At 39.7% G+C, this 23,603-nt stretch overlaps 1 protein-coding gene across 1 annotated transcript in view; it reads right to left on the bottom strand.

The window, feature by feature from the left end:
- LOC115222078 (adenylate kinase 9-like) overlaps positions 1–14,254 on the bottom strand; it is a 110,751-nt gene extending 96,497 nt beyond the window's left edge. The window contains exons 1-3 of the mRNA XM_036511195.1: positions 14,227–14,254; positions 3,293–3,468; positions 914–1,034 (exon numbers count right to left, since the gene is read on the bottom strand). Of these exons, the coding sequence (XP_036367088.1) occupies positions 914–1,034; positions 3,293–3,468; positions 14,227–14,254 (325 nt within the window). The remainder of the gene's footprint in view (positions 1–913; positions 1,035–3,292; positions 3,469–14,226) is intronic.
- Between the last annotated feature and the right edge of the window lie 9,349 nt (positions 14,255–23,603).

Genomic DNA, 23,603 nt, shown 5'->3' with positions numbered 1-23,603 from the left:
TAAAAAAAAAAAAATTAAATAAAGAAATATCTTTAGGAATTGAACTCACGTCCTTACGATCATGAGCTGAATACCCTAACCACTAAGCGGCTACGGTATTCAGCTCATGACCGTAAGGTCGTGAGTTCGATTTCTGGTGAGGTGTTGTGTCCTTGAGCAAGACACTTCATTTCATGTTGTTCTAGCCCAAGCGAGTTGCACCTGTAATTCAAAGGGCCAGCCTTGTCGTATTCTGTATCATGCTGAATCTCCATCAGAACTACATTCGTTGTAACCAACAGAATGCCAGTTTTTTTGGGTTTTTTTTGTAATATCAACAGATTCACCTTATAAAAGTATTAGATAACTCAGACTAAAATCAGAATTAACCTTTAAAAATATTTTCTGTCTTTAACCCTTTCATTACTATATTTATTTTGAGATCCTCTGTGTTTCTTTCAATTACTTTAAATATAAAAAAGAATTTAGCAAAATAACTTAGTTATCATTCAGCTAGTGTTAGGAACATAAATTGTGACTAAGGTTTGGGGGAAGATTTTAATTAAAAACTTATGACATTTGTACTCAGAGCCAGAGCCAGTTTCAGCCAGGTTGGTAATGAAAGGGTTAAAATAAAATGTATTCCTAGCAATCATATACAAATTTGTGTTTACAATATCAAACATTGAAGGTGTGACAACAATAACTTAAGTGTAAATGGTTGTAGAATGGCTTCATAAAGAGATAGGTAAGAGAAAGGTCGGGGTGGGGATCACCAGTTATCATTAAGCTAGTATTAGGAACATAAATTGTGACTAAGGTTTGGTGGAAGATTGTAATTCCAAACTTATGAAAACAAGACATTTGTACTCAGAGCTAGGGCCGGTTTCAGCTGGGCTGGTAACGAAAGGGTTAAACAATAAAAAATACTTACGATTAATGAGTTCGCAATTCCATTGTCGAGCAATTTGCTTTGCTAACTGAGTCTTTCCAGCGCCAGGTTTTCCAAAGATTACAAAACATGTTGGCTTTGATTTCAAAAACTGTTGCTCACTCTGAAATTTGAAATGAATCATTCAATTGTTGCACAAATGACTGATTCTGCTGTCAACTCAGATAATTTGATCTTAATGTAATTAGTCACTCATTTCTCATCAGTGATTTACTTTGGCTGTTCTCTCATGTAAATATAGCAGGAAGTGGCCAGGCGGCCCTAGAATATTAACAGCACTAATCCCAAAATATAACTTCGAAATCCTTCACTCATAATCCCAAAATCCAATTCAGATAATCATGGCAAATTCTAAAATTTGTAATAACAAGCTAATCAGATATGAAATAATAACAATTCAAAGTAATTAACTATGATAAAAAGCTTTTGTGCGTTCCCAGAGAATATTACCCTCAGCAGTGCTAGTGTTGGTATATTCATGAATAAGTCACTAACCGAAATAAGTGGATCTATTGTTTAGGAGAATACTATTTATTTGTTTAAGCGTTGTATTGGATAAATTGAGAAAATAACTAAAATAGTTCAAATACTAAGAAATAAGCATACTGAAAATGAATGGGTTATTTCCCTTGGTTGTTATTTCCAGGAGGGAATGGGTTACTTCCCTTTGAAGCTTAAAAAATCATTGCTCTCACCATTCACTCACGCCCAAATGTTATTCCTCATGCCATTTATCCGAACAGTTTTTCTAAATCAATTTATACTTAAAACCTCCCCAGACACATAAGCAATGTGCGTGTGAAGCTTAAGAAAAATCAGTTGCGCCGTTTTGGTGCACAACGAGGACATACTGATACACACACACATACATTTTCAGTTTTAATATGTAAGACACACACACACCACACTTATAATTACTCAATTATCTAAAATAATATACAGTAAACCAATCATAAATATTTATTATCTAAAATTAACATGTATTTAAACACATTATTATCAGAGATTTATCTTAACAATAGACTACTTTCTACATCATCATCATCATCGTTTAGTGTCCGTTTTCCATGCTAGCATGGGTTGGACGGTTCAACTGGGGTCTGTGAAGCCAGAAGGCTTCATCAGGCCCAGTCAGATCTGGCAGTGTTTCTACGGCTGGATGCCCTTCCTAACGCCAACCACTCCGTGAGTGTAGTGGGTGCTTTTTACGTGCCACCCGCACAGGTGCCAGACAGAGCTGGCAAACGGCCACGAACGGATGGTACATTTTATGTGCCACCAGCACGGGGGCCAGGCGAGGCTGGCAATGGACACGAATGGATGGTGCTTTTTATGTGCCACCGGCACGAGGCCAGTCGGGGCGGCGCTGGCAACGGTCGCAAACGGATGGTTCTCTTACATGCCACCGGCACTGGTAACACATCTGCAATTTCCATTGATCGATTTCGATTCTGATCCTCACTTGCCTCAACAGGTCTTCACAAGTAGAGTTTTGTGTCCCAAGAAGGGAAGGTATGCATACGTAGGCTGGCTCCATCCCATGTAGAAGGCTACGGGTTATGGACTCTCTTGTCCTGCCGGGTCTTCTCGCGCACAGCACACTTCCAGAGGTCTCGGTCTCTAGTCATTTCCTCAGTGAGACCTAAAGTTCGAAGGTCGTGCTTCACCACCTCGTCCCAGGTTTTCCTGGGTCTGCCTCTTCCGCAGGTTCCCTCAACCGCTAGGGTGTGGAACTTTTTCACACAACTATCTTCATCCATTCTCGCCACATGACCATACCAGCACAAACGTCTCTCTTGCACACCACAACTGATGCTTCTTAGGTCCAGCTTTTCTCTCAAGGTACTTACATTCTGCCAAGTATGAGTACTGACATTACACATCCATCGGAGCATACTGGCTTCATTTCTTGCGAGCTTACGCATATCCTCAGCAGTCATGGCCCATGTTTCACTGCCATGTAGCATGGCTGTTCGTACACACGCATCATACAGTCTGCCTTTTACTCTGTGCAAGAGGCCTTTTGTCACCAGCAGGGGTAAGAGCTCTCTTACCTCTTACCAGCAAATTCAAAACGACTGCATGTCACAAATAAATCTTAAACCTAATTAACCCATTATTTTTTTTTTTATTCATTACCCTCTTTTGGTCACCCTATTATTTCCCACTTTTTCTTCAATGCCCCTCCAGAACTTTCCACTGCCCCTAGGGAGTGGGGCTGTGCTGCCGGTTCAGAACCACAGCACTAGATCACATACTCCCAAGGAGATAATATGAGAAACTATTTAATCTATCAAATATCATGGCAAACATCAATATTTCCAGGAGATAAGAAACATAATATCCTTCAACTCCACTTACTTTTTCGTCATTGTAAAAATCTTTCCTGATTTTTGAAAATGGTTCATCAGGTCTTAAATCATCATCAAGTTTTTCCTTTGAAGTTGGTAGGAATGCATGTGTTGAATCTGTAGCAGGCCGTTTCAGTTCAGAAATAAAATTATTAAGAATGGTAGTCTCTCCATCAGTAAGGGTAACTGGATGAAAGCAAAAAAGTGAAGAGAATTTACATCAAGAGCTAAATTTAGTTTTGTAGAAATGTAGAATGTATAATGTGTGCATATGTATATGTGTGTGTGCATGTGTTTATGTGTGTTTGTGTGAGTATACTCTTTACTCTTTTACTTGTTTCAGTCATTTGACTGTGGCCATGCTGGAGCACCGCCTTTAGTCGATCAAATCGACCCCGGGACTTATTCTTTGTAAGCCCAGTACTTATTCTATCGGTCTCTTTTGCCGAACCGCTAAGTGACGGGGACGTAAACACACCAGCATCAATTGTCAAGCAATGCTTGGGGGACAAACACAGACACACAAACACACACACATACATATATACATATATACGACAGGCTTCTTTCAGTTTCCGTCTACCAAATCCACTCACAAGGCATTGGTCGGCCCGGGGCTATAGCAAAAGACACCTGCCCAAGATGCCACGCAGTGGGACTGAACCCGTAACCATGTGGTTGGTTAGCAAGCTACTTACCACACAGCCACTCCTGCGCGTATGTGTATGCTTATGTACATTTGTGTTTGTGTGTGTGAGTGAGCGAGTGTATGTATGTTTTAATGTGTGTGAGTATGCATGTGTAAGAGAATTTGTGTATGCGCGTATGTTTGCATGTGGCTGTGTTCGTGTATACATGTTCGTGTATGCATGAGTGAGCATGCATGTGAATGTATGAGTCTGTGTGCATGTGAGCATGCATAAAAAAGAATGTGTGTGTGTGTGTGTGTGTGTGCATGTATGTCTGCATTTGTGTATACAGATGTTTGTTTGAATGTGTTTCACTGCGTGTGTGTATGTGTCTGTCCGTCCGTGCATGTGTGTGTGCATGCATGTCTACATGTGTGTGTGTGTGTGTGCATGTCTACATGTGTGTGTGTGTGCATGCATGTCTACATGTGTGTGTGTGTGTGCATGCATGTCTACATGTGTGTGTGTGTGCATGCATGTCTACATGTGTGTGTGTGTGTGCATGCATGTCTACATGTGTGTGTGTGTGCGTGCATGTCTACATGTGTGTGTGTGTGCATGCATGTCTACATGTGTGTGTGTGTGTGCATGCATGTCTACATGTGTGTGTGTGTGCATGCATGTCTACATGTGTGTGTGTGTGTGCATGCATGTCTACATGTGTGTGTGTGTGCATGCATGTCTACATGTGTGTGTGTGCATGCATGTCTACATGTGTGTGTGTGTGTGTGTGCATGTATGTGTGGAGTGTGTGTTTTCCTTGTCACAGTGTACACCACTGTTAGATTCTTTGTTCTTTAACGCCTTACAGATAAAGAGTGGAAACACAATGGCCCAGTGGTTAGGGCAGCGGACTCGCGGTCGTAGGATCGCGGTTTCGATTCCCAGACCGGGCATTGTGAGTGTTTATTGAGCGAAAACACCTAAAGCTCCACGAGGCTCCGGCAGGGGGTGGTGGTGAACCCTGCTGTACTCTTTCACCACAACTTTCTCTCACTCTTTCTTCCTGTTTCTGTTGTACCTGTATTTCAAAGGGCCAGCCTTGTCACACCCTGTGTCACGCTGAATCTCCTCGAGAACTACATTAAGGGTACACGTGTCTGTGGAGTGCTCAGCCACTTGCACGTTAATTCCACGAGCAAGCTGTTCCGTTGATCGTATCAGCTGGGACCCTCATCGTCGTAACCGACGGAGTGCTCCTACTACCTACAGATAAAGAAATTCCTCGGTCACTTATACTGTAAACATGGCAATTCTATTGTGGGTTGATGAGCAAATAAGTTCTGATGTTATATCAGATCAGAGATTCATCAGATCTCAGTTGATTCTGGCTTAATTTCTGCTTTATTGTACTAAATGTAGATGTTAGATATGGATGGAAGCACTCCGTCGGTTACGGCGACGAGGGTTCCAGTTGATCCGAATCAACGGAACAGCCTGCTCATGAAATTAACGTGTAAGTGGCTGAGCACTCCACAGACACGTGTACCCTTAACGTAGTTCTCGGGGATATTCAGCGTGACACAGAGAGTGACAAGGCCGGCCCTTTGAAATACAGGTACAACAGAAACAGGAAGTAAGAGTGAGAGAAAGTTGCGGTGAAAGAGTACAGCAGGGATCGCCACCATCCCCTGCCGGAGACTTGTGGAGCTTTTAGGTGTTTTCGCTCAATAAACACTCACAACGCCCGGTCTGGGAATCGAAACCGCGATCCTATGATCGCGAGTCCGCTGCCCTAACCACTGGGCCATTGCGCCTCCGTGATGTTAGATATAACAGTTAGCAGACATGCTTGTGGAATGACCTTTCCTCATTGATTACAAGCAGCATTGTAAAGGTCAGTTTTTGTAGGGGAAGTCACCGTCGTCATGTCAAAGTTCAATTTTCCATGCTGGCAATGGGTTGGACAGTTTTGCTTAATGATCTAATATTAATTATTGAATATTCTTATTCTTTTACTCTTTTACTTGTTTCAGTCATTTGACTGCGGCCATGCTGGAGCACCGCCTTTAGTCGATCAAATCGACCCCGGGACTTATTCTTTGTAAGCCCAGTACTTATTCTATCGGTCTCTTTTGCTGAACCGCTAAGTGACGGGGATGTAAACACACCAGCATCGGTTGTCAAGCAATGCTAGGGGGACAAACACAGACACACAAACACACACACATATATATATATATATATACGACAGGCTTCTTTCAGTTTCCGTCTACCAAATCCACTCACAAGGCATTGGTTGGCCTGGGGCTATAGCAGGAGACACTTGCCCAAGATGCCACGCAGTGGGACTGAACCCGGAACCATGTGGTTGGTTAGCAAGCTACTTACCACACAGCCACTCCTGCGCCTATACTGGTTTCTAGAAATAAAAGGATTTATTTGTTTTGTCCACTCACTTAACCCAATAGTGTTTTGCAGTCAGTGCCACAAAAATACCAAAATTATCAATCGTATCAATAATGGCATAAAATTGTGAGGTTTCTTGGTTGATAACTGATAAGGAATAAGCATGTCCATGTCTTGTGTTTGATTTTTTTTCTCTGTGATCCTTTGTCGTCCTTCAGTGCAATTTTTTACTTGTGTGTATATGTGTGAGTATATGCATGTGTGTTTGTGTGTGTGTGTATAGATATACTCTTTTACTTGTTTCAGTCATGTGACTGTGGCCATGCTGGAGCGCCGCCTTTAGTCAATCAAATTGACCCCAGGACTTATTCTTTGTAAGCCTAGTACTTGTTCTATCGGTCTCTTTTGCCAAACCGCTAAGTTACGGGGACATAAACACACCAGCATCGGTTGTCAAGTGATGTTGGGGGGGACAAACACAGACACACAAGCATATACACATACATATATATATGCATATATACAATGGGCTTCTTTCAGTTTCCACCTACCAAATCCACTCACAAGGCTTTGGTCGGTCCGAGGCTATAGTAGAAGACACTTGCCCAAGGTGCCACGCAGTGGGACTGAACCCGGAACCATGTGGTTCGTAAGCAAGCTACTTACCACACAGCCACTCCTATGCTTATATATAAATATATATATATATATATATATATATATATATATATATATATATATATATATATATATACATACGTATGTATGTGTGTATGTATGTATGTATGCATGTATGTATGTATGTATGTATATATGTATGCATGCATACATGTATGTATAAGTGTAGTTAACATGGTATAGTTATTATATTAAGAATGAATGGTAGTGAAATGCAAAGTAGTTTTTATGTTTACTAAATTAAAACCCGGTTATTTTGATTATCTTAACAGATTCTTTTAATTATTATTGCAGACAAGATACAGCTGTAATAAAAGGTAAGGTTCAATGAAGTCGGATTTCAGTACATCTATGTTTGATGTAACACTGCACAGAAGAAGTTCCTTTTTCAGACTCTCAGAGAGTTTAGGCTTCCTTATTATGCCAAGACATTTAAGAGCTTCCCAAGCTTTCATCTACCTCTGTTGATAACATGTTGTTCCCAAGGAATAGGAAAGCACCTATTGGTTTTTATTAAGTTTCCAGACAATGAGGTGATGTCACCCTCCAAATTGTCTCTGATGAATTCTATCTTTTCCTGGCACTATCATAGAATCCAAAATCTTCCCAGGTTTTCTTACAGACGATAAAGTAAGGTAATGGTTCCAGCAATCGCTTTTTATGTTAGAGCTAAGTCACCAGTGTGGAGGCACAATGGCCCAGTGGTTAGGGCAGTGGACTCGCGGTCGGAGGATCGCGGTTTCGATTCCCAGACCAGCATTGTGTGTGTTTATTGAGCGAAAACACCTAAAAGCTCCAGGAGGCTCCGGCAGAGGGTGGTGGCGACCCCTGTTGTACTCTTTTGCCTCAACTTTCTTTCACTCTTTCTTCCTAAAAGCACCAGGAGGCTCCGGCAGGGGGGGGGGGCATCCCTGTTGTACTCTTTCGCCCCAACTTGCTCTCACTCTCTCTTCCTGTTTCTTGAGTAATGCTGCGATGGACTGGCGTCCCATCCAGCTGGGGAGAACACATATGCCACAGAAACCGGGAAACTGGGCCCATAAGCCTGGCTAGGCTGGAAAAGGGTGACGTTTATCACTGGACATATTTACAAAGTCAGAAAACAGCACAGCTCCCATGACTTTAGGAAACATTTTTTCAGGCTGAGAGTTGCTGAAGCATGGAACAAACTGCCAGCATCAGTTGTTACTTGCTGGAGCACACTGCATCCTTCAAAACTTCCATGCTTTCTGAGATTCGCCAACACTACACCTGATTTTCTCCCCTCCATACACACACAAGCATATATCTGACTCATACATTGTTCGCTTTCCAGACATTTGTACATTACTGCATACACTTTATATGCACTTTCTGACAAGTTGTGGTGCACCTGAGCACTGTATACAATAATTTCATTATTATTATTATTATTATTATATATATATATAAGTCATCAGTATAATCTATATCTGTTATAAAAGCTGGGTATCTGGAAGATGAAGCCATCTTCCATGTTATAAACCACTGAAGTGTGGAGGACATATTCAAGACACAGTACGAATACATAAGGTTGCATTGGTGTTCTTCCAGCTGAATGCTAACCAAAAAGGGTGAAACTATGCTGGACGGTACCTCTGGGTAGATGTTTTGCGCCATGGCCTCAGAGGAACACTCTCCCAAAGAAAGATTATACAATAAACATCCTAAAAGTATCATACATCATTAGAGAAAGAAGAGTTAATTCTGCTGGACATTGGTGGAGAAGTAAGGAGGGGTTGGTTAGTGATACCATACTTATGGTAATGGTGGTGGTGGTGACAGTGGATGTGGTGGTGATGATGCTGGTTATAGTTGGATTAATGGCCGTGTGAAGACATATAACAGGCAGTGTACAGATGAATCAGGAGGTTACCACGAGAAACTACCATATGACATGGAGGGCAGTGATGGGTGGAGGTTCATGCAAATCTAAACAGGCTCAACCTAATGATGATGATGGTGGTGATGATGATGATGATGATGATGATGATGACGACGATGTACTGGGAGTCATGTGGTATGTTGTTGTAATCATACTCCTTATCACGATACCATCACCACCACCACCACCACCACCACCATCATCATCACTACCAGAACAAGCACCACCAGCAGCACCAGCACCAGCACCATCACCACAGTTATTACTACCACGCCCACCCCTCAGCATCATTACCACCAACACCAGCATCCGCAGCACCACCACCACCACCACCACTACCACCATCACCACCACCACCATCACCACCACCACCACTACCACCACCACCACCATCACTTCCACCACCACTACGACCACCCAAACCACAACCATCATGAGCAAGGCCATGACCACCACAATTACCAACACCACCATCACCACCACATTGGAAGAATTTGATCCGAGTTTGGCTGGATTACAAAAAAAAAAGTCGGTTATGTTCATCACTCATGCTGAAGCCCCAGAAAAACAAGAAATGAAGGTTACAGACAAACCATCTTCATCTTGAAGAAAGAAAGAAAGAGAGAACAAAGATCATTGTTGTTGATGAGACAAACTATCAACAGGGCTTTATAGGTCATGATGCTATTTTTAGCAGCAGCAGCAGAACCTGCTCTAGTTTCTGATGAAGGAACCTGAAAGTTATGTGATCAACTGCAGAAAATACTGATACAACATCTTCACTTAGAAACTCTTTGTGAATGACCTCAATAAACTGGAAACATGATAAATACGAGAAATGTTAGTCCTGCTGGAGGATGTTTATAAACAAAGTAGTGAGAAACTTATAGGATTAGGACTTTTAATGTTTCTTTGCAGTCTCAGAGACACTTGGTTAATATATCATAGCATGACTGTTTCATACAAGTAGGAGTCATGAAGAGATTATGTAAAAATGTGTTCTAAAAAACAGCCCATAACACGTGTAGGTATTCATTCACACTGACACAGAAATATGTGTTGATATAATTGTCAAGGCATATATAAACACAATGACATGAAAAATATGTACTTATAGATGTGCAAGCATATATGTTAATGTATATATATATATGTGCTTATAGATGTGCAAGCATATATGTTAATGTATATATATATATATGTACTTATAGATGTGCAAGCATATATGTTGATATATATATATATATATATATATATATATATCTTTGTATACATTTCATATGTGAGTTTATATGCATAGCTATGTGACTATCTTGCTGTTTGAATTCCAGTGAAGGGCTTATATTTCTAAGTAGGCAGCTGACATATTCTCAACTAGAGAAGTACTTTGAAGAAAAAACCAGTGGCACAGACAAGCATTTCATCAGTAATTGCTATTCAAACTTAACCAAGAATTTAGCAAGATGAATGTAAAGAACTTAAAAAAACTGCTTAGTAGCATTGAAAACATCAACGTCAATGGAGATGGTGATATATTACCAATACATGGAAGTAGCTGGCGCCTTAAATCATTAACAATATCATATGAGAACTGGAATGTAGCACTGTAATAGTACATCGCCAGCAGCGATCTTGCTCAAGTTTACACAATGAAAGTGAAAACAACAACAGGATAGCTGATGCAGTTGAGAAGAAAGATAAAACAAAAGACCATGGACTCTAATTTAGGAACATTGAAAAATCCTTAGAGGGAAGCAAAAACATTGGGAAAAGGGGGAATAAACCACAGTAGAAATATGTCATAGAGGACCAACAAGTGTTTTATCTTGAAGACTATCCCCATTCTATACAAGAACAGGAAATTAAAAGTATCAACTGACAACACATATGGATTATACCAGGCCTACCTAGCTGCTACCTCCCACACTGTCCCAGTGCTTATTTGCTTATAACAACCCATCAATGGTGATGACAGTGTTGATACAAGAAATTGCTTCTCCTCTGCCACCAGCACATTGTGTCTCATAGGAGTGGCTGTCACTGACAAGACCAATATAAGACAGGTAGATCCTGTGGCACTGAGGGTACTGAAAGTGGCCTCCAAACAACAGCCACAGGGGTTTGATGACAACAACATTTCCTCTTCTCTTCATGCATTGAGTTTCAAAGTGTATCACTCCAGCATCACATTTGGACTTCCATGCCTTCCAATTAATGGCCAGGGGCTCCAACTGATATGATGGTACACCACATAAAATGAGAGACCATTTGAGATGATCATGATCATCTCAAATGGTCTCTCACGAAGTCTTTGTAGTGACGTCATATTCCAGTGCGCGCACACGCAACGTCATTCTTCAGGTGCATGTGCGGAACGTCCTTCTTCAGTGCGCATGTGCGGGATTGGAACCTTCTGGAACATTCTAGAACCTTCTGGAAAGGCATAGGGAGGTTCCCTCATGTGCATGCGCTAGAGACTGAAGGGGACAGACTAGGGCGTTTTCCTTAATAGCGCCGAGACGACTTGCTCTGTTGCTGTTGAATACCTGTTCTATTGCTGCTGAATTGTTGTAACAAGCTTACAAACGTCAAAATTCAGTTTTGCTATTTCTCACCAAGTGGATACAAAGATACCAACGAATTTCTGTTGTAAATAAGAAAATAAAGAGATATATATATTTTTTAAGGTTGTGTTCTTGTTCATGACTGGAAGTTTCTGGAATCTAAAGAAAGGAAATTGTGTTGCACCCAAGTTGCACCCCAAAAGTGTAAAGAAGCAACCAGTTCCCTTTACATGTTCCTCCAAATCAGTTGGAACCATCTAGGTGTCTTCACAATAAACCATAACAAGCTATAAAAGACACACTTACTGGTCAAACCAAATGGAGTACAGATCCCATCAACAGACCACCTACACAACGAAGCAAAAATATTAAAAATGAAAGAGAGCTAGACACGTGAGAAGCATAGTTTGTTGCCGCAGTAAGCTTCAAATGTCACAGTCTTTGTCTATGTGAATAACCATCTCTAAATGCTTATAGTGGATGGATCTTGTGGAAGAAGGAAACCTAGGAAGACATGGGATGAAGTAATAAATGTCAATCTCAAGATACTGAGCCTTCTGAAGATGACTGAGGATCAAAATATCTGGTGCCTTGCTGTACTCAAGATCTGTCTGCCACAGCAGAATTGATACAAGTGCTAGTACCACATTAAAAGCACTGGTGCTGGTGCCACATAAAAAGAACCCAGTACACTCTGTGGAGTGGTTGGCATTGGGAAGGGCATCCAGCCATAGAAACCAGGCCAGAAGAGATAACGGAGCCTGGTGAGGTCCCTGGTGTTACCAGCTCCAGTCAAACCCTCCAACCATGCCAGCATGGAAAACCGACATATGATAGTGATGATGGTGATGAAACACCTACAGGCACAGGAGTGGCTGTGTGGTAAGTAGCTTGCTTACCAACTACATGGTTCCAGGTTCAGTCCCACTGTGTGGCACCTTGGGCAAGTGTCTTCTACTATAGCCTCGGGCTGACCAAAGCCTTGTGAGTGGATTTGGTAGACGGAAACTGAAAGAAGCCTGTCATATATATGTATATATGTATGTATATATATATATATATATATATATATACACATATATATATATATTATATATATATATATAATATATATATATATATATATATGTATATATATATATATATGTGTGTGTGTATGTGTTTGTGTGTCTGTGTTTGTCCCCTTAGCATTGCTTGACAACCGATGCTGGTGTGTTTACGTCCCCGTAACTTAGCGGTTTGGCAAAGAGAGACCGATAGAATAAGTACTAGGCTTCCAAAGAATAAGTCCTGGGTTCGATTTGCTCGACTAAAGGCGGTGCTCCAGCATGGCCGCAGTCAAATGACTGAAACAAGTAATAGAGTAAAGAGTGTACTTATACAACATCAATAGCCTCACTGGATATAAAACAGCCAGGTATGTATACAACAACTTGTAAACCTATCACAACAGCAAGCTAAAAAACACTCACGGTGGGCAAACACAAAAAACACATAGCTACCGAAACATCCACGACACTGGGCCCAAATACTGTGCCGGGTGACACGCCCACAAATCTAAGTGTAGAGGAACAATGCAGATTGAGTTAACCTTGTCTGCCTCTGCTTTCAACACCATCAGAATCTATGGACATGTAAAAATAGTAAGGTCAGCGGAGAGGGTAATATGATCACCACAATGTCTGCATCCCATACAATTCATCATAGTGTGTCGTGGTGTGCAGTATGGCCCTATGCTAAGCAAAAACGTAGTATAACTTAAAAGAGATCCATGGTGGGTTGTTATTCATAGTTCAGAGAACCAGCTGTGTGTCATCCATAGGACTCGCTCCATCAGAGCTAACCTGTGCGCAATAAGACTTACGGATCAGAGCTGACTAGCAACAGTCACCTATCGTCTGGAAATTCTCTAACACAGAGTTCCTCGACCATTTTTTTTTTCTACCTGTGAACCCTTTTGATTCCATTTTTAAATGGGTGGACCCTCAAGGTCATTCGATGTTTTAAAAAAATTTGTTAAATTTTTAGAATGAAATTGTTTAAAAAAAATTAAAACATTTTGTGCATTGTAGAAAGATAACTAGTTTATTGCCTATAAATTTCAGCAACAAAGATCTCATGTGGACCCCCATCACCTCACCCCAACAGTCATTTTTCACGCTGAGAGTTGCTGAAGCATGGAACAAACTGCCGGCATCAGTTGTTAGTTGTCGGAGCACTGCATCCTTCAAAACTTCCATGCTTCCTGAGATTCGCCAACACTACACCTGATTTTCTCCCCTCCATACACACACAAGCATGTATCTGACTCATACATAGTTCGCTTTCCAGACATTTCTACATTACTGCATGTACTTTATATGCACTTTCTGACAAGTTGTGGTGCACCTGAGCACTGTATACAATAATTTCATTATTATTATTATTATTATTATATAGACCCTGGTTGAGTACCACTGCTCTAACGCATTGAATCAAATAAAAAAGTATTGATACTTTGTTACTCTCTCGCTTGTATACAATTTAGAAGACTAAATAAATTTCAAGAGAACACATACAATACAAACACACAAACATGTCTATGTATCCCCGTGCATGTGTCTATGTATGTATGTAATCGTGTTTTAATGTTTTCCAGTATTTTAAAGAAATACAGAAATGAAAAAAGAAAAGAATTATTGCACTAAAATACCGACAAAGCTACATGTGTTCTGTTAAATTCATTAAACTGCGTTTATCTAAACAAAACTCCTTTACTCACTGACTTCTATTGCCGAGTCTTCCGCCATATTTCTAGTTGCTAAGTAACATTATAAACTGTTTTAATTTTTGTTATTATTTATTGACGCGGGTTATTTAGCTCCAAAACGATATTTTTACAAATTAATGTATTGTTGTTATTTTAAATATTCGGCAATCTTTCGTCTCTAGTAGACCTTTCCGTCGATTTCCGTAAAAAAATTTTTTTTTTTTACATATGGGCTTGCGGGAACTTTTGAAGTAATGAGAGCGAAAGAGACTAAGAGAAAGCGATTGTATGACGAGGGAAGTTCTTTTGAAGTTATCGTGCATGTGAAGCATTGATGTACATGTGTGTGTGTGTTTGATGGGTGTGGGAGACAGACAGCATGTTGTGTAAGTGAAGTGCTTCTGTTAGTGTGTGTGAAAGAAAGAGATAACTGAAATTTTTTACTCGGTGTATGTGTATGTGTATGTATATTACTTCAAAAGTTCCCGCAAGCCCATATGTAAAAAAAAAATTTTTTTACGGAAATCGACGGAAAGGTCTACTAGAGACGAAAGATCGCCAAATATTCTAATACTTCTCAATATATTTTGAATTTTTTAAATGTTCAGTGGTATAGAGGCTAAATGTTTTAACGCTGTAGGTGGTTTCATATTCGTTAAGAATTCAAGATTAATAAACAAAAGGTGATCGTTTCGCCTCTTGATCATGTCAGTTGGGCCAGCCACATTATGACAATAAATGTGTGCAATACGCCTGCTATTTATTTATAAATGTATATAGTATATGCAATAAACGTTTGTTTCTCACTAATCTTTCATATCAAATTTCTTGTTTTTCATATTATTTACCTGTTGGAAGTATCACGTTCACCCATCTAATGATACAAAAGGCAGTAAGACTCTTTCACGCCTGTTTGCATGCATTTTATACACCTTTCTGCTTATATTTTATCAAGGTATAATTTATATTTCTTTTTTTTTTTCTGTATTCCAGGTTATAATGCTCATCCTGTCAAGAGTGTAACGAATATGTTACTTATGAAACAAAAATTACACCGAGGCGCTATCGGTTTGAACATCGACAGTCAAATGGGGGTGAACTTACTTAAGGTAGATAGATATCTAGAAAGTAATTAGAAATACTAATGTGGTGACGAGAGGAGCTGATCGATATTATTTTGATCATTATTTCGGTAGGTACGGGAGACAACTCTGACCCTACTATCGATCTATTGCATTTAGGGTTAGGGTTAGGGTTAGGGATGGGGGGAAGGGTATCTTTTTTTCTTCACAAATGTAAATAAACCCAATCTGTTTCTTAAACGAGGGACATATTCATACGGCACAGAATATTTTTTACCTCAATATACGTCATTGATTGGTTGAAATTGCAGAAATTGATGAAAAAATAACAACAAATATCTTACAAACCATAGAATTTTTTCAATAAAGCCAAGAGAAAAAGATGTTTAATAAACACATTCTACTAGTATACGAAGTTTAAAATTTTTTAGCTACCTAGAAATTATGTTAAAAGCTGCTGTTCAAACCGAAAAGATCCGGAATCTAAGAAGGATTGTAGTAATGTAACCCTGATAGACAAGAAAATTAACAGATTTAAGAAAATACCCAGTTTAGTAATATAAACTGTCCATGACGTTTTGCTTTACAGTACTGTAATTTCATTTGATAATTTCCCCTATCTCTATCTCGCTAAGTACATTGCAGTTATGTTTTACTAATGAGGTCTAATATGACTAAACCATGCGAAGAATTGTCTCCCTTACTTGAAATGATAAAAAATAACATTGTTACCAAAATAAAAAATTAGATTAATTCCACTTTCACAGAAAGATGGTCCTGTGAGCGAATTTGGTAGACGGAAACTGTGTGGAAGCCCATTGTGCGTTTGTGTGAGTACGTTTGTGTTTGTGTATCCATAACTTAGCAGTTCGGCAAAGAAAGATCTATTGATTAAGGAGAGAGAGAGAGAGGGGGGGAAGTGGGGGACGTTATGCTGTCAATCTCATCATGTGTAGAAAATAGTTCCGTCCTTCATCTCTTGCAATTCAATTGCTCCTTAAATTTTTTTCTGCGTAAGATTTCAATGTTAAATTCCTAAGATTTGTAAAGTTCATTACCCGAGAATATTGAGGAAGTGAACACAACTCTCTCTCTCTCTCTCTTGCTTTTTCCCTCTCTATCTCCCTCTCTCCCTCCCTCTTCCTCTCTGAACCAGATAGTTTTCCTATTCCTATGTCTTCTCTTCTTTATTGTTGGGCTGGTGGCAGGTGTATAGGTTATTTCCTCGCTAAAATCACTATCTTTTAGAGCCTTATTATATACTGGGGCAAACTATTCATACCTATACATGTGCAGGCGCACATGTGTAGGTATGAACAGGCGCGCTTACGCAAATACTATGAACTTTTTACCCCCTTACCTTACTTAGCTGTCATTCGAATAGCTCTTTTGTCTTAATAGCGGTCAATAACACAGTAATTTCCCTTTGTATAATGGTCATTTTTCATAGTGTTTTTCTGATGGCCGGATAACTGAAGAGATGGCGGCGTGAATTTCCAATGCGGCATCCGAAACTCGGAGTTTTATCTTGGCTACCGAATAATTGTCACATATTACATTTACATATATATATATATTATATATATATATGTATGTATGTATGTATGTATGTATGTATGTATGTATGTATGTATGTATGTATGTATGTATGTATATACATAAATTGACTTGGTAAAGCCATGTGTTGAATGAAACACTTATCAACTACCGTTTTTCTGTGAAAAAATGCTGTTGAAATGTTTGGAGAAATTTGCCGATTCAAGTTTGAATGTATTCTATGCCCAAATGAAGTCTCTATACACACACACACACACACACACACACACACACATGTATATATTCCAAAATGTAACCACATGTGGATTGTTGGCGATTTTTCGCCCCCGTTTTCCTTTTCTTTTGGACTTCCCTCTGTCTCCTGTTTCTGAAGAAGAGCTTTGCTCGAAACGTAAAATACCCTTTCTCTCTTTCCCTGAGCGTCTTATTAATACTTTGCATGTACCACGTCCTCGCGTTGTTTCATTTTATTCTTGTCTTTTACTCCGTTTTTTTTAAAAATTAATTGTGTGTGTGTGTGTAGTTTATATCCAATTAAAAGAAGAAAAATGGAGATAAGGAAGTTAACAATTATCTATTATTAACAAATTGATCATCTTCGCTTCTTACAGCCATTTTAATTAATACTCAATAATTTAATAACAAATTTGTACATTAAATTTGCATTGATGTGATATGAGCATAATTTCACCAGAGAGAAAAAAAAAGAGATGTACTTTGGGATGTTATCTGTGGACCTATCAATTCATTTCAGTAGACAATTCTGCTGAAATTATTCTCATGTCACATAAATGCGAATTTAATGTACACATTTGTAATTAAATTATTGAGTGTTAATTGAAACGGCTGTAAGAAGCGAAGATGACCGATTTGTTAATGATAAATATTTGCTACCTTCCTTATCTCCATTTTCTTTTCTTCTTTTAACTGGATATAAACTATACGCTTAATATATACCTATTGTTTTAAGGGAATTTAATTTCCCAACAATATTAGGTATTGAACCAGTATTTCCTTTGATGCAACCATCCCTTCATATATATACTAACTACCGGTTAAAATCTGAGTTTCCCAGCAACGGAATTTTGCCTCGCAGGGTTTTTTCCAGCTTATTTCGCATGCTTTCAACGAATGTGACATCGAAATCACACGTAAACGGCTCCTTTCCCCAGAAAAGGAAAGATTTGGCTTCTATTTCTTGCACGCCCTGTTACGATGTAACAAGTATTTCAGGTCCTTTATCGCAAATAGCCGTTATATGGTAGTAGGGCATGTTAGAAATAGCGGCCAAATCTTTGGAGGTGAGATACGTTGAATGCACTTGAAAAAAACCTATAGAAAAAAATTATTTCACACCGAGGTTACGAACAGGTCTTTTACGAAATATTTACTGTATTTTTAAAGTTATTTTCACTTTAAAATATTTTAAACTATACCAAAAAGAATTTTTGTCATAGTTATTCATTTGAAAATAATTTTAAAAACATTAAAATATTGTCTGTTTAAAGACAGCTAAAATAAAAGATACTTACTGTACAAACAACTTACATTTTTGAAATCATCTTCAGTTAAAAATATTTATAAATGATTAAAATTTTGTGTTTAACAAAAGTGAAAATAGAAAGATTTACTGTAAAAAAACAAATCGTATTTTTTCGTTGTCAAGTCACTGCGTCTAATCGAAAGGTAAGAGTTTCTTCCCTTCCAGAGTTAAGTTTAATTTCGGAATTTTTCTCATTATGCACTATTTTGGGTAGTTATACCCCCGAAAACTCCTAATATCTCCACAACCACTTGTCCAATTTACTCAAAATGTGTTTTATTTCGTTCGTATTTACATTTCAGGGGAAAAACTTAATTCATAGAATGTTCCCCTTATGCGCCAGTTTGGCTGGGTAACATTGCAAGCAAACAAGATTCAAGCTGACTTTTAATGTATTGTATGTATGTATGTATGTATGTATGTATGTATGTATGTATGTATGCATGTATGTACGTACGTATATGTGTGTGTGTGTGCGTATGTGTATGTATGTATATACCAGTATGATCTCAAGCTCAAACTCACGGCCCCACATTAACCCGTGGAGAGAACATACCGAGGCCTTCATTCTGCAGTGGACTGAACATAAGCAATCCAATCCAATACGCGCGTAGGTACACATACACACACAATCGCAGGCACACATACACACACGCGCACGCACGCACACGCGAACACATGCGCGCGCGCGAACGCACGCACGCACACACACACACACACACACACACACACACACACACACACGGCGGACTTCTTTCAGTTTCCGTTTACCAGATCCGCCCACAAGGGTTTGGTCGGCTGGAGGCTATGGTAGAAGACACTTGTCCAAGTTGCCACGCAATGAAACTGAACCCGGAACCATATGGTCGCAAACTTCTTACCATACAACCATGTCCCCGACCAGCTATCTATCTATCTATCTATCTATCTATCTATCTATCTATCTATCTAAGATAGATATAAATAAATAGATAGATAGATAGATAGATAGATAGATAGATAGATAGATAGATAGATAGATAGATAGATAGGTAGGTAGGTAGGTAGGTAGGTAGGTAGGTAGGTAGGGAGAGTTTACGAAAAAAGCAAAGGACGAAGACAGGTGGTGTACCAAACAAACAGATGTATTAGTATAACGCTCAGGAATAGAAAAAGTCTTTTACGTTTCGAGTTTACGCTCTTTTACAGAAAGGAAGACAGAAAAAACAAGGAAAGAAAAATGTGTGTAGTGGCTAACGATCTATCATGGCGATGGATAGATAGATAGATAGATAGATAGATAGATAGATAGATAGATAGATAGATAGATAGATAGATAGATAGATAGATAGATAGATAGATAGAAGATAGATAGATAGATAGATAGATAGATAGATAGATAGATAGATAGATAGATAGATAGATAGATAGATAGATAGATAGATAGATAGATAGATAGATAGATAGATAGATAGATAGATAGACAGACAAACAAACAGACAGACAGACTCCGATCAGGTGATCGTAATAATCCCCCATAAGAAATCAATGTTACAAAGTAAGGATGCCTTAGTATATTGTCTTCTTAGAAAATGGCCAGATGTTATGACTCATCATGTGTGTGTGTTGTGTGTGTGTGTGTGTGTGTGTGTGTGTGTGTGTCTGGGTTTGATTAGCGTAATGATGTCATCGTCTTGTGTCGCTCCTAACCTATGAATGTTATAAATTGTTTCCAACCGACTTTTTATTTCCGGTTTGCACTCAAAACAGACATTTTTCTTATTGTTTGTCAAATTGCCGGAAAACAAAAATAAAAAAGAACCCAGAAGACACTTAAATCTTAATATCTGACCTTTATTATTCACTAACAGTATCGCCCGGCGTTGCTCGGGTTTGTAAGGGAAATAACTATATGAGCATTTTTAGTTAGTTATAGCAAAAAAATAGCAAAAAAAATGCATTAAAAATGGAATAAAAAATGATGGTAATTTTTTTTTAAATCGTTGACTCATCGTAGACATTTTTAGAGAGTTACTTCCCTTATATAATAGCGAAAAAATGCATTAAAACGGAAAAAATGATGGTAAATTTTTTTTTAAATCATAGACTCATCGTAGACGCGCGCTAATACCCAGAAGGGCTCGATATGAATCACGACTATAAGATACCCGGTTTTAGTTAAACTGCACCGCAAAATGTGGGAGTAGTTAGGAATCTAAATCGTAGGAGACAGACACAACTTCACTTTTATATATAAAGATTTGTGCAACAACTAAAACATTCGGTTGCGCAAATTGTTTGCACAGGAAACCTGCCCTGTGTGGCGGTTTTTGCCGTTTTTGTGGATCTGTTTCAGCTTTTTTAGCGATTTCTGTTTTGGTGACTTCAAGCCATGAAGTCGTTGTTCTAAAAGAACGCTGGTCTCCTTGACAACGCTTTACGACGTTGATTTCCTTACACTCCCTTCCCCACAGCTTCACGAGGGAGGGAAGAAGGGGGAGAAGCAACACAGGTGCAGGTGTGAGCATGGACGCCAACTCCGCCGCCAATTAAAAAAATATGCGTTAAAATGGAAAAAAATGATGTTAAATTATTTTTTAAATCGTAGACTCATTGTAGACGCGCGCTAATACACAGAAGGGCTCGATATGAATCACGACTATAAGATACCCGTTTTGGTTAAACTGCACCGCAAAATGTGGGAGTAGTTAGGAATCTAAATCGTAGGAGACAGACCACACTTCACTTTTATATATAAAGATTTGTGCAACAACTAAAACATTCGGTTGTGCAAACTGTTTGCACAGGAAACCTGCCCTGTGTGGCGGTTTTTGCCGTTTTTGTGGATCTGTTTCAGCTTTTTTAGCGATTTCTGTTTTGGTGACTTCAAGCCATGAAGTCGTTGTTCTAAAAGAACGCTGGTCTCCTTGACAACGCTTTACGACGTTGATTTCCTTACACTCCCTTCCCCACAGCTTCACGAGGGAGGGAAGAAGGGGGAGAAGCAACACAGGTGCAGGTGTGAGCATGGACGCCAACTCCGCCGCCAATTAAAAAAATATGCATTAAAATGGAAAAAAATGATGTTAAATTATTTTTAAAATCGTAGACTCATTGTAGACGCGCGCTAATACACAGAAGGGCTCGATATGAATCACGACTATAAGATACCCGAATTTGGTTAAACTGCACCGCAAAATGTGGGAGTAGTTAGGAATCTAAATCGAAGGGGACAGACACTCACACAACTACAGTTTTATATATATAGATTATTGCGACATTATTACTGCTCATACAGCGCTCGAAGCATTGCTGCTGACTTGTGGCGATATGCCGAACAGCTATTGTCACGTGTAAGAGAATCCGGCAGTCGACAGAATCCATCATGAAGATCGTACTGCCGTCTTCCTTTTGTCGGAAAGGGCAGGCATTTTTTCTCTGTCTGTGGCTTGGCGAAAGGGGTTGTGTGGTGGACGGGGCGGAAACGACAAAAGAAAGACACTTTCCTCTTCGATCAAGGCCTCATCGATTTAAAATTTCCATTGGAAAAGTAAGGTGAGAGCTGAAAAGGATATAATGTCTTCCAGCAGCTCAATCCCGTATCATATAGACTCAGCGTCAGTTTCCCGATTTCTGTGATGTATATTATTCTTCACTGAACGAGACGCCTGTCCATAGCTGGAATATTCATTTTTACAAGCTGTTTGGACTGGTGTAACATGAAATGAAGTATTTTGCTCAAGAACACAACGCATTGCTCAGTCCAGGGATCGAAACCACAGTCTTACGATAACGAGCCCGACACCCTAACCACTTGGCCACGCGCCTTCACTGTTTCCCAGTAAATTTGTTAAAAGATGGGTGAATGGGGCGAAGATGCTCCGAGTGAGTGGGCCTAACATATGCTGGCGTTTGTAGGTTGAGGAATACGAAGAAGAGATGAGCACTTGCTTTGGTACCTTTGGTGAGTAAAGTGGCTCGAGATCTTCGGGGTTCCTTTGTTGCACTTGGGTGGTTTCTCACCCCTTGTTGGAGATTTTATTCGTTAAGATTTTAATTTTTTTTTTTTGCAAATTGTTATTGTTTTCTTGTTTAGAAGAAGCACTTAAGAGAGGCATCACAACCGTTGTGATGACAACGAGATTGGCCCTGGGCCAAAACTTCAACACTACACACGAAGGATGCATTGTCAGAGCTAAGACGCGCGGTCTATGAAACTAGGGAACGAAAGCCGCTCGATGACCCCGAGTGGAAGAGGTGCAACGTGGCAATAAAGCCACAATTTGGTCTTTGGTGGTACTCAATCCGGAGTAGATGTGTATAACATTTCAGCAGTATTTCGCCCAGCTGTTTCGGACGAATGGCAAGCCGGAAAGCAAGGGGAGTGGAGCGTTGCGAAATGTTGATAACAGCCACGGAAGTACGGGATGCGATGACGGGCACCATGGGAATCAAATCGCTTGGTTTGGATGGTCTGCCCTGTGAAATTTACTTTTATATGCTCAACTTGTTTGACAGCCTCTTAGTAGATATCTACCGCAACAGGCAGCAGGATGGGAGAATTCCTAGCTCGGTGAGTCGAAGAGCGGTGGCACTACTGAGAAAGGACCCAAACAAGGGGAATCAAATAGAAAATTTTGGGCCCATAACGCTGCTGAAAGCAGATTTAAGAAATTTAGCCAAGGCGTTAATGAAAAGGTTGGCGCTTGTCCTAGAGGAGTTTATTAGTGATGCTCAAAATGTGCCATCCCAAGCAGACCAATCTACAACCAATTCCATCTCATGCAATACATCACTGACAGGGTGAGTAAAGAAGCTGGCATGGGTGGGTCCCTGATCAGTTTGGATCAATCCAAAGCCTTCGATGAGGCTGACAACCAATACTTAGCAACTGTTCTTAGGGCGGCCGGTTACGGCCCCATTTTCTATGGCTGGATGTATAGCGACAATGTACAGCGATATCTGCTCAGTAGTCCGGGTGAACGGTTACGTATTGGAACCATCCAGCATCATGTGCGCGGTCCGCCAAGGTGTCCCCTCTCGTGTCTTTTGTATGTACTGGCTCTAGAGCTACTAGTGTGGAAATTGGAGGCGTTGAAAGGCTTTCCGGCGAAATGGGACGTAGGAGAACCGTGTCGGCATAAGCAGACGATGTCACCACCATAGTATCGAACACCAGGCACTTTCACCTACCTGGACAGCACATATCATCAGCCACTAAGGGACAT

This window comes from Octopus sinensis, linkage group LG19, assembly GCF_006345805.1.
Source record: "Octopus sinensis linkage group LG19, ASM634580v1, whole genome shotgun sequence".
In the NCBI taxonomy this organism is placed as follows: Eukaryota; Metazoa; Mollusca; class Cephalopoda; order Octopoda; family Octopodidae; genus Octopus; species Octopus sinensis.
This window is presented reverse-complemented; position numbering and strand designations above follow the sequence as displayed.